Source organism: Sycon ciliatum, chromosome 1, assembly GCF_964019385.1.
Source record: "Sycon ciliatum chromosome 1, ocSycCili1.1, whole genome shotgun sequence".
NCBI classification, from domain to species: domain Eukaryota; kingdom Metazoa; phylum Porifera; class Calcarea; order Leucosolenida; family Sycettidae; genus Sycon; species Sycon ciliatum.
The window spans coordinates 74,102,965-74,115,455 of record NC_088643.1 but is presented as its reverse complement, the minus strand read 5'-3'; the positions used below and the strand labels follow the sequence as shown (position 1 = coordinate 74,115,455).

Below are 12,491 nucleotides of genomic sequence, written 5' to 3'. Positions count from 1 at the left end.
ATTCAAGTAGCGTATCGTTTGATGCATGTGCTGTCTCCATGCTATCTAGTCGTAATATATTCACTCGTCTTTGCATTTGTGCACAGTCCTGTGGATACTCGCGGGCTGCGATTGCGCTCTCGCTTTCGTCATTCTAGAATGTATACTTCCATGCCTTTGAAGTTTTTTAGTTGTCAGTTTTGAACTGTAGGAAGCAGTTTACAGTTTGTGTTCTTGCAGTTTTATCTCAGAGGAGAAAGTTCTTGGTCTCATACTGTTACGAGTTGCTGTTGTATCTGGTTGAACGCATGCCGGGGCAACAGAGGGCAGCATGAGTAGCCATAGTGGTCCTATTCGAGCCGGATCTCAGAGCCAGATCCAAGAAGTCCTGCGCGACGACGAGCAAGTCCCAGGCGCTGAGTGTAGACGGAGCTCGCGGTCTACCAAAGGGAGACCGCCGAGCAGATACGGGTTTGATAACTGGAGTGACGTCCCGGACAGCGTGAGCTCTGCAGGACATGCGCCCTCGAAAGTTTCAGGAACTGCTGCGTCGCAGGCGTCACTTCGTGCAGAGATGCTTCGTGTAGAACTTGAGGCTGCAAGGCAAATCGCTGAGCTGGAGGAGGAAGCCGAGACACGCAAGTTGGCTCGTGAGACAAGTTTGGTGCAGAGGGAACTGGAGGTTCGAAGAGCCGAGGCTGAATCTGCAGCTGCACTACGATCCGGGTCAGGGAGCAAAGTGTCGTCTCGCAAATCAGAGACTGGAAACGCTGCATCCAGTGGCAGGGCAATATTGACTGCCAAGAGTCTTGCTGAGCACGACAAGTTGGCCGGACCTGGTCGAAAATTCGTATTACCACCGCGTGAGCACTTCAGAACGATGAGTGATGTCGGTGGAGTGAACGGACAACGCGACCCCGGCAAGCCAAGGAGTTTGCAAGGTACGTTTCGTACTGTGAATGCGCCCACACAACCTGAGGCTGTATTAGGTGTGGCGGAAGACAGCCCAGCTCAGTCAAGTACATGTAGTGTCAATGCGTTTGGCGTGCCTGCCCTGGGGCCAGTGGCGCAAGCATTCATGCGCGCGCCCGCTCAAAAGTCTGTGACCAGTACAGTGCTGTCAGTAGTGCCAGCCAAGAAGTCAATGGCCAGTGGTGCGCCTGTGGCTGTAGGACGTACTACAGTGTCCATACAGGCAGCTAGTAATGCAGTGCCTGTACAGCCAGCAATACGCAGTGCAGCAGTACAATCAAGACTGCCTGGCAGTAACAAGAAGGCAGTATCAATGCTGAATGCAACACCACCATGGCATACACCACAGAAGCATACAGCAGTGGCCAAACAGCAGCAACCAACACCAGTGGCAGTGCAAGAACACTCCAAGCAGGTGCTAAACCCGCAAGCAGAGTCCTTCATGCCCTATCCACCTCAACTGCAGACACTACACCCTGCTAGTTTCAGCTTTCACGTGAAGCCACTGGAGCTACCAAAGTTCTCTGGCAAGACTAGTGACTACGACCGGTGGAAGCAGAACTTTCGCCGCGTTGTTGACGAAGATCCACTAACGACTGAAGCGTACAAACTTGCGCAACTGCGTGAGTGTCTCATGCATGGCACGGCCAGCGACCTTGTTGATGGCGTGCTTGACGGTCCAGGAGCCTACCACACCATCCTTAGGGAGCTAGATGCATGGTATGGCGGCGACAATCGCACTGTTGAGCGCCAAGAGAAGGAGATTTTGCAGTGGCCGAAGCTAAAAGAGTCAGACGACAACTTTGCCAAGTTTGTCCTCAGACTCCGGACGATGCTCATGAATATGGAGATGTGTGCAGTAACACCGGGCCGTGAGTTGTACCTATCGGTTACGCAGAAGTTGCCGAAATCGCTGTTGCTTAGGTACATGGAGAAGTATGACGATGCTGACTGTGATATTTACCAGCTAACACAGTGGCTCCTCAGACGCGTCAACACACTACGCCGTGCCGATGAACGACTCCGGTCGACAGAAGTCACTGCCTCAGCACCAGCACCAGCAAGATCATGGTCGAAGCAGAGTGCTACAAAGTCTGAACGAACATTTGTGGCAACTAGCAAGGATGCAGGTGCCGACAGAAGCTGCCCCTCGTGTGGCAAGGCGCATCAGCTCCACCGCTGCCCCGATTTCATTAAGATGGAGGTCAGGGACCGATGGAAAGTCATCAAGTCCAAGCCAGATGTCTGCGCCCTATGCTTCGGTCTCAATCATCGCGCAAAGACTTGTACCAGGCAACCCTGTTCAAAGTGCAGCCGCACGCATCATGACATGCTACACTACAACATCCGACGCTCGGATTCCGCTGCAGACCCATCAAATGCCGCAATCAAGGCCAACGCAGCTTCGGCCAGCAGTGGCGGTCCTGCCAAGATTGCTACAACACATTGCGCAAGTCATCAGCCAGAGATTGACAGTGGCGAGTCATTCATGGTTGTGCCTGTTGTATTCCGACACAATGGTGTGAGCCTCCAAGGTAATGCACTCCTGGACCCAGCATCGTCCACGAGTTATGTCCAGCAGTCCGTGGCAACAGCCCTCAATGTGCGTGGACCCAAGCGGCAGCTCGTCACTTCCGGAGTAGGCGGCAAGCAGACCGCAGCAAGACGTGAGCATGTACAGATCCAAGTGGCGGCTCTGGGCGACAAGACCATGAACAAGCTTGAAGCTTGGGTTCTGCCCACCGTCACCGTGTCATTACCGGCAGTGAACTGGAATCAGCACAAGAGCAGCTGGCCGCATCTTAGTGATATTGACTTCCCATCCATCAAGGGCAGTCAGATCGACGCGCTTATCGGCCTGAATGCCATCGAGCTTCATGCTACTCTAGAAGAACGGCGAGCAGAAACAGCAAGAGCGCCCATTGCTCGACGAACTCCTCTCGGGTGGGTGTGCATTGGTACAGGAGTCGACACCACTCGTGCAATCACAGCTACTACACCAGCTACTGACACAGTGCTAACTGATGGGCTGACCGAGCTAGTAGAGAAGTTCTGGCGAGATGAGTCGGCGGGCACAGATAACCCACTAGAGGAGACGCCTTCACCCGATGACAGAAGAGCCGAGGAGCTCACGAGCCAATCAATCAGCTGCAACGGCAACCGGGTAACTGTCCGAATCCCATGGGTCAATGACAGCGGTAAGCCACGTGTCAGGTCCAACAGAGCTCAGGCTGAGCAGCGGCTCCGCAGTCTACAACGCTCGCTACAGTCACGGCCAGCCGTGAAGCAGCAGTACTCTGACGTTATGCAGAAACATATTGCCAAGGGTTACGTGAGACGCGTGGACCCGGATGAGATAGCCAAAGACGGCAACGACCAGTGGTACCTACCCCATTTCCCGGTAGTACGCTCAGATAAATCCACGTCAAAAGTGAGAATAGTATTTGACGGTGCAGCCCGCTGGGATGGACACTCCATCAACGATGAGATGTTTACAGGTCCTGCACTTCAAAACGACATGACCAGTGTGTTGATCCGATTCTCACTGGAACCAGTTGCGCTTGTTGGTGATGTGTCGGAGATGTTCCTCCAAGTCAAACTGGCGGAACGTGACCAGCGCTATCATCGCTTTCTGTGGTATGATGACAATGGCCAAGTGCAGGTGTATCAGTTCACCCGTGTGCTCTTCGGCGCTAAGGCGTCACCGTATCTGGCAGGACGAGCGGTGAAAGAGGTCATCAAGCACCACGGTGATGAGTACGACTCTGACGTCGTGCAGTGCCTAAGCAAAGACCTCTACGTTGACGACATGCTGTCATCACTACCATCCACACAGCGTGCCATCCAGGCCAGAGAGCAAACGCAGCAACTACTTGCCAAGGGCGGTTTTCACATGCGAAAATGGCTGTCGAACAAAGCTGAAGTGATGAACACCATACCAGAGGAAGATAGGTCACCTGATGTCGTCCGAGATGTGGACAGTGACACCAGCCTCCCAACTGTCAAGACTCTCGGCGTCAGTTGGAACGCCGAGAAGGATGCCTTCACCTTCCAGCATCAAATGAAGGACATCACGACATTCACCCGACGCTCTGTGTTGCGCGGCCTGGCCTCCATATTCGATCCGCGTGGCCTGATCTCGCCATACGTCATCACGGCTAAGGTACTCCTGCAGGATGCCTGGTTGCTGGGACAGGGATGGGACGACCTGCTGCCAAAGGAACAAGTCGTCAAGTGGCGGGGTTGGTTCCAAGGCCTCCCAGACCTGAGTAACCTGGAGATCAGCCGCTGTTTCAAGGATCCACAACAGCCATCCGAAGACGCCAGTCTTTCCGTGCACTGCTTCTCCGACGCCTCAGATCGGGCGATAGCAGCCGCTGTGTATGTCAGAGCCAGCTACCCAGACGGTACCACCCGAATAACGCTAGCGATGTCGAAAGCGAAGCCGGCACCAGTGAGGCGACAGACGATCCCGCAGCTTGAACTGAGAGCAGCTGTGCTTGGCGTTCGCGTTAGTCATCTCGTCGCTGAATCCATCGGTATCCCAGTGTCAGCTCACACATTTTGGACGGACTCGATGAACGTCTTGGGCTGGGTCCAAAGCCACAGCCGGCGCTACAAAGTGGACATTGGCAACCGAATCTCTGAGCTCCAGACCTCAACGAGAGCACACCAGTGGCGACATGTTCCCGGAAAGAACAACCCTGCAGACAAAGGTACTCGTGGTTTGTCTGCTGCATTACTGTGCCGTGACGCAGTGTGGTGGTCCGGTCCACAGTTTCTTCGCCAGCAGCCAGATGAGTGGCCTCAGATGAAGGAAGTCAGCACATCCTCGCTGCCTGGTCAGCTCAAGACGGCGCTAGTTGCAGTCGTCCCTCCACCCTCCGAGATCCTGGGTCGCTTTAGCACATGGTCGCGACTGGTACGCGTGACAGCATGGTGCAAGCGATTTGTGGCAAACTGTCGGCAGGCAGTCAGTGACAGCAAGTCCACGAAGGGGGATGCCGCATCGGACAGCCAGTCCAGCACGCCAGTGAGAGTGCCAGTACAGTTTGGCGGCACCCGCTCCATCAGTGTTCCAGTTCTCAGCACTGACGAAGTATCAGTAGCAGAGCGGCACTGGATTGCAACTGCCCAGAAGGATTGCCATGGTACAGCATACCATCGTCTACAGTCTAGGCAACCGATGTTGAAATCGGACCCTCTGGCACCTCTCTGTCCCCAGTTCGATAGTGCAACAGAGTCACCCCTGATGACGGTAGGAGGTCGATTGCAAGCTACAAAGAACATGCCAAGTGGCGTACGCCACCCAGTCATCCTACCAGCAAAGCACCGAGTAACCCAGCTGATAATCGAACAGGAAGATCATCGGTGCTTCCATGCAGTTGGGCCACAGCATCTTCTGGCCAATCTGCGACAACGCTACTGGATTGTTCACGGAACATCAACAGTCAAGGCCGTTCGAAGCAACTGCGTCACTTGCCGTAAGAACCGTGCGGAGCCAGCGTCCCAGATGATGGGCCAGATTCCAGACTTCCGAGTTGCAGGCTCGTTGAAACCGTTCAGCCGTACAGGAGTTGATTACGCGGGTCCCTTCCTGACCAAGCAGGGCCGAGGTAAGACGCAGGCTAAGCGGTACCTGTGCCTGTTCACTTGCCTTGAGACTCGTGCCTGTCACCTAGAGGTATCATATGGCCTCTCCACTGAGTCATTCCTGTTAGCATTTGAGAGATTCACAAAGCGCCGTGGTGTCCCGCTTGAAATGGTCAGCGACAACGGGACCAACTTCACTGCCGCGGAGCGAGAACTCCGTGAGGCCGTCCGGGCCATGGACAAGGAGAAGATCGAGAAGCGACTGGTCAGTGATGGCGTGCGATGGCGCTTCAACCCACCTAGAGCACCACATTTCGGCGGCGTATTCGAATCCCTCATCAAGACGGCTAAGCGCGGACTCAAAGCAGTACTTGGGAAAGCGGACGTCACAGATGAAGAGTTAGTGACTGCCATGTGCCAGGTTGAGGACATGATGAACTCGCGCCCGCTGACAGTCGTAAGTGCCGATGCAGCTGATTTGCAGCCTCTAACACCAGCACATTTCCTCGTCGGACGACTCGACCCACCAATGGCTCTGGAAGTGAAAGCAGACGAGCACCCCAGCAGAGACCCACGCAAACGTTGGTTGTATGTTCAGCGGCTTGTAGCAGACGTGTGGAACAGGTGGCGAGATGAGTATGTTCCCTTGTTGAATGTCCGTCGTAAGTGGCAACGTCAAGGTCGCAATGTAGCCGTAGGTGACATCATGCTGTGTCTTACATCAAACACTCCCCGTGGAACATGGCCCATGGGTAGAGTCACAGCAGTGCATCCTGGTGCAGACAAGCTCGTCCGAGTAGTGGATATTAAGATCGGCGACAAGATCTACCGACGGTCTATCCACCATCTAGTACCTATTCTGGACACCGAGTAGTTTGTGCCTTGTGTATCTGAAGTGCTACAGGCAGCCCTGTGACAGTACTCTCTCTCTCTCTCTCTCTCTCTCTCTCTCTCTCTCTCTCTCTCTCTCTCTCTCTCTCTCTCTCTCTCTCTCTCTCTCAACCTATGAAGTTTTTCTTTCATCATACAGTACCGTAGTAGTACTCACTCGTCACAGTTTGTTTGCTGACCCTGTGCTCGTGAGTGAAGGGGGATATGTTCTGGAATATTCCCAGCTTGTGGTGAATCTTGCATGACCTTTCATTGTACTCAGGTTTCATTTCTTTTATTCTAGTGCATGCTGCTGGCGCCTGATGTATTGACCGCAGGCCAGTCTCAACCTTTGCATTGTCTGAGATTCAAGTAGCGTATCGTTTGATGCATGTGCTGTCTCCATGCTATCTAGTCGTAATATATTCACTCGTCTTTGCATTTGTGCACAGTCCTGTGGATACTCGCGGGCTGCGATTGCGCTCTCGCTTTCGTCATTCTAGAATGTATACTTCCATGCCTTTGAAGTTTTTTAGTTGTCAGTTTTGAACTGTAGGAAGCAGTTTACAGTTTGTGTTCTTGCAGTTTTATCTCAGAGGAGAAAGTTCTTGGTCTCATACTGTTACGAGTTGCTGTTGTATCTGGTTGAACGCATGCCGGGGCAACAGAGGGCAGCATGAGTAGCCATATACCCTATACTAGCCCCCCCCCCCCCCACCACCACCATTAGCCCGATGTAGGGACGATCATGCAGGGCACCTGAGAAGCCATGCTCAAGGAGTGGACTACTGTACTGACCTGTATTCTGTACTGGTCTGTAGCTAGCTAGCTGCTGGTTCAAGAGTCCGGACTCCCTCCGGCCGGGGGAATCCGGGCGGTGTCCTGATCAGGGTACCAGTACTTGCACCAGTCCAACCGGGCCGGATATTTAACCAGGTCCAGACCATAGCGAGTACTGCAGACTACAGTACAGTACTACAGAGTTAGTACAGTAGTGGCTAGTGCATGACTGTAGTGCTCGTATCGTACCGGCCGGCTCAAACAACTGGCTAGCGAAGCGAATCATATTTTTCCGGAAGGCGTTCAGGAAGGTGAGAATCATTGTATCGTGTAGCGTCACGAGGTAGATCTACTCTGCCTTGTTGTGTCCTTACCATCGAGCGGTTGTTTCCGCTGGCTTCCATCTCCCAGCTGTGTTTTGATGAAAGATCGTCCGTGAAGAAATGATTTTCTGAACGAATAGGGTAAATATTAGGTGACAGTTCAGACTCCAGTTGCCAATTATTTGGAACCTTGCCATTATTGCGGGCTCTCAAGCAGGGCTGTGCATGGGCTGAACTGTAGCGGCGCCATGCCATGATGGACACATCGGAGAGCTTCAAAACTACTGCAATGGCGAACGCCAGCACTGACCAACCAAGTGTGTATGATCCTCACAGCCTAGCAGCGGACCCAGCAATGGCTGGTATGTCGCATGCGGAGGTAAAATATTGTAACACGTATGCACGTACAGTGCTAAAACTAATATTAATTGATGACATGGAGCTAGATCTACTACATAATGAATCATTGATCAGCGAGCTGCGTACTTGTACTATCATGTGCCATAATAAACTTATTGATTGTAGGAAAACCCAGCAATGTGCCATTGGAAGTACAGTAACAGTACTATTAGATAAACCTTGTTTTAGTTCACACATGTTGTTGGTTTGACAGCACGAAGCAAGCAAGGTGGAGGACACCGTGTTCGGAAACAGTGACCTTTCTACAAACCGGCATCCACACGGTTGGTAGATGGTCTCAACAGACCGGGGCTCTGCCAACTGTGTGGATGCCGGTGTGTAGCAAGGTCACTGTTTCCGAACACGGTGTCCTCCACCTTTGTTTCATGCTGTCAAACCAACAACAAGTAGAGTAACAGTGTAGAATGTTACGGCCAGGAGCCCTACGAGATGAGTACTTCGGTGCAGACCCGAGCCACTTTCTGGTTATAATTTATAACTAGAGACGTTCACATTTCACGACGAAAGCCCGGAGTACGAGACGAATCCCATTCGGAGCGGCCGGCAAATGAAGAGTCATCCACTCTTGTAAACAAGCTACAGCTACAGAGCTCATACAAATCCTCGAGCCGGGAGGATAACGGATACGCATTTGACTCCTACTCATTTTGCACTTGTAAGCCAGTGCAAAAAGGTGTCTGCTGTTGAAATGGCACACGCATGTACATGTGTGTATAAGTTACAGTATGACCCATAACCAGAAGTGATCATAGGGGTGTCAATCAAGTCGGAAAACAAAATCATGAACAAGAGACCTATATTCAATTCTATCATGAGCGATGTGAGCAAGAGCATGCGGTGAATGGCAAGTCCAGCCCATGATGTTGTGCACCCAAGTCATCAGTGGTCGGCCGCTTGATCTTGAACCTGGCACGCTTCCTTGTAAGAAGGTCCCTGCAAATCCAGTGTCAATCAACCATGGTGGGAGACATAGCCAAACCAGATACGCATACAACGGAGGCGAAAGGCTCTGTAGCTGCATTTGGCATTCACCCAATGCCGTTGCTGATGATCGCTGGAATGCATCAAACCAGCTACATGTGCTCGTATGCCATTCTAGTCTAACCTAGTATTGCAGTTACATGTAATCTATATTGTGCAGTTCTCATGTCCCGTGAACACAGTCCCCAATATCTCACACTGCCGCAGTGCCCTGACCTCCAGGACTTACCTATGCATCATGCAAGGGATTTCAGTGATAAGAGAATGATGCGTGTGACTTACCCATCTCGGTGTGGGGGCCTTGGTGGCCAGGGGAGCGGGTGGCTTGTGATGCTGACTGGTCCAGCAGTCGTGTGCACCTTACCTGCCGTTCCCAGTCTTGTCGTCTTCGTTCTTTACTCTGCCCAGGCGGTTCTTATCGGCTCAGCCGTTGCAGTAGGCGGAAACCTTCTGATCAGCGTATCTATGAACGCACAGGTGAGGCACTGTCGAGGGCTCGCCAGTTCACGCTGTCTTCTGGCTGGTGGTGGTGGTGGGGGGGGGGGGGGGGTGTCGATTTTAAGCTGTTCCAGTGAACTAGCATGCATGTACAGTGTGCATATCATATCTCCCCGCAGTCATTTTGGAGACACTCTGGTGACTCTACACGGCATTGCACTCTGCAGCAGTACGTATGCTACATGTCTGTTCATGATTCTCCTGCATGGGATTTATCAGTCGTCCATGAGCATGTGTCAGTGTCGGTGTCAGGAGCAGGACTCAGTATAAGCCTATGACAAGGGTGTGTTGGCTTGGCTGCTGCATCATGACACGAATTAACTTCGTATACAGGCAATGCCTGTACTGATCCGCTGACACATCATGTCACGGTGCAAGAAAACACTGCAGTCTGCTGGTGTCGAGGACGGCAGGCTGAGTATATTACTAGTATGTGTTGCTCTCAGTCTGGTCTGAGTGCTGCCACCCATTCCATGCTGCACAGAAGGCCAGTCCTTATGGATATGTTGAGCGAGTCTCTGTAAACCATGCAGACGTAGTGTATGGTACAATGTCAGAGTGCTCCATAGGGTCTTACTCTTAGCTGACTGCTCTCCAAACATAGCTATGGCTCGTCTATTATGATGGTAGATATTGGTGAAGACAGCTTTGTACAGACCATAATGTGTTTCTTTCAACTTCATGGCTAGCACCTCAGTGTAAAAAGTTAGCAGGTTGAAGTCATAGATTTATATATTCCAGACTTAGCATCGTTATGATCCGGGTTGCGTTAGTGTATCATGAGATTCATAGCATAATCAATAATTATGACCTCATTACCGTAGGGCTTTACAGTCATAAGTACTAGCAGATACCAGTGCTTTAATACTATGTTCTACTTTATATCATGAGTGCTGTAACGGTTATGTGCGTGTGACAAACTCTGCAGAGATTTGCCCATACGAGTCAGCAACAGCAACGCGATGCGGACGGTGCGGAGAAGTCACGTAGTAGTTACCTGTGTAACTGGATTTGGTGGTAAGTGATATACGCTGTGATGCCGGAGACCATGATGTTATTGGCTTGTGGCACCGTCTGCATCTGTAAGCAAAGCTGGACACTTTGCAATGAAGCGGGGAGGCGGGGTGATTTACACGGTGTGGCTGTCACCGCCACTGTGTACTATAATTCCTATTGTGTGGGGCTGGGCCATGTGCTGCGAATCATGTCGCCATGATTTCACTTCATAGAGTACATGTATTATTTTGAAAGGTCATAATACTGCACTCGAATGGACCGGACTCCGAGTCTACGATTTTGACTGCCCGTTGCAGTGGTGAAGCAATGCACATGAAACTCGTAGCGTTCACTACTATTGCTCAGAAATTCTTTACGTCTCTGTGTGTGTATGTGTGTGTGTCTCTCTCTCTCTTTTGCTGTCCTTGCCCGCTGCTCAGGGTCGGCCTCCTTTTGATGGTGGGCGGTGAACTTGGGAACTTTGCAGCATATTCCTTTGCGCCAGCATCAGTCGTGGCGCCCCTAGGCATGACAACAGTTTTAGGTAGGCTGGCACCGCACTGTAACAGTCAAGTGCGTTTGTCTCGTCTTAGTTGGTCCAGCCTGTTAATTTACGTTCAAGCCATCGACAAAATTTAGTTAGGGCTTTAGCCATTTAGCAAGCTTTACAGTGGGGCAGATTACGATCAAGAGCACTTTTATCTGGACAATGTTCTCATTACTCCTCCCGGTGCTGTTAGTACTAACTTGGACAGTACCAGGCTGTGATCGATTTGAGCGTCACTCGCAGAAGTGGCACAGTTTCTTTCATGGTTTGGATATCATTTGTGTACACATTCTCTGGCAATCACGTACCCCTGGCAATCACGTACCCCTGGCAATCACGTACCCCTGGCAATCACGTACCCCTGGCAATCACGTACCCCTGGCAATCACGTACCCCTGGCAATCACGTACCCCTGGCAATCACGTACCCCTGGCAATCACGTACCCCTGGCAATCACGTACCCCTGGCAATCACGTACCCCTGGCAATCACGTACCCCTGGCTATTCCTCAGCTCTGTATGCAGCAGTTTTATAGCCAGCATGAAATCATCAGTGGAGAAGGGGACGGCTGGCAACGTTCGTGCATGGTTGTACAATCTGCATTGCTCCACACAAGGAGTATAGCATACTAATGTTCGTCTATTGCCACGTTTACACACACACACACACACACACACACACACACACACACACACACACACACACACACACACACACACACACATGCACACATGCACACATGCATACATGCATCCGTGCAGAGGGAAACGAGCAGGTGTGTTGGTAAGTCAAACCACGCATTGTGCAGTGACGTTTTTAAAATTTTAAAAGGGGGGACGGGTGAAGCTTGAACTGGCAGGGCGTTCCGCCGTAGCATCACACTGGGTCGCTTTAGCTACAACTCTGCTATAGTATCAGCATCATTTTTACCCGTGTGTCTTTCTCGTGTTCCCATTCGTGGTACAGCAAATGCAGCTATAGCAGTCGTATTCTTGAAGGAGACATTACATGCTGATGACATACTTGGTAAGGGATGAGAGTTTTTGAGGAGTTGGAATGTGCCGTGTTTATTGGTGTAAGTGTGTGAATGTAGTCATGGCTGTTGTTCTCACTCTGCTGCAGGATCTGCTATCAATATTAATTTTTCCTGCATGCATAAGTTACATGAACTTGCAGGGCTGAACTCAAAGGTGAGGAAATGGGTCACCCTGGTTGTGTATCTAGTGAAACAAATTGATTGTATTTGATATGTGTTGCTCTGCCCTGATTTGGACAGGTGCATTCATGGCTGTTATCGGCGCCTTCCTAATTATCAATTTCAGTGGCAAGGTAAGTGACGCGCGACTAGCGTCTTAGCTGCAAACTGGTTAGATGATGATGCAGGTCATTGGTATTGCCTTGTCATCTTGTGGACTGTTGGGTATGGTAGCATTGGCTGCATGTACGGCAATCTGCACTCTGAGTCCACTGAATGGCACCCACTGGCTTGTCTAGTCAGATCTGAGTGCCAATGCTATGTACATGTGATTGTC

At 51.3% G+C, this 12,491-nt stretch overlaps 2 protein-coding genes across 2 annotated transcripts in view; both read left to right on the top strand.

The window, feature by feature from the left end:
* Positions 1-310: 310 nt before the first annotated feature.
* LOC135807160 (uncharacterized) lies at positions 311-6,418 on the top strand. The gene has a single exon (XM_065321191.1). It carries the CDS (start codon positions 311-313, stop codon positions 6,416-6,418), a length of 6,108 nt encoding a protein of 2,035 aa, XP_065177263.1.
* A 1,027-nt stretch (positions 6,419-7,445) lies between these two features.
* LOC135805396 (NIPA-like protein 2) overlaps positions 7,446-12,491 on the top strand; it is an 11,365-nt gene continuing 6,319 nt past the window's right edge. Inside the window, exons 1-6 of the mRNA XM_065319425.1 lie at positions 7,446-7,896; positions 9,327-9,395; positions 10,345-10,433; positions 10,853-10,956; positions 11,926-11,985; positions 12,236-12,288. Of these exons, the coding sequence (XP_065175497.1) occupies positions 7,771-7,896; positions 9,327-9,395; positions 10,345-10,433; positions 10,853-10,956; positions 11,926-11,985; positions 12,236-12,288 (501 nt within the window). The 5' untranslated portion in view covers positions 7,446-7,770. The remainder of the gene's footprint in view (positions 7,897-9,326; positions 9,396-10,344; positions 10,434-10,852; positions 10,957-11,925; positions 11,986-12,235; positions 12,289-12,491) is intronic.

What these genes read in the sequence shown, in the direction of transcription:
- LOC135807160 (XM_065321191.1), top strand. Translation starts at nt 311, where the DNA reads ATGAGTAGCCATAGTGGTCCTATTCGAGCCGGATCTCAGAGCCAGATC.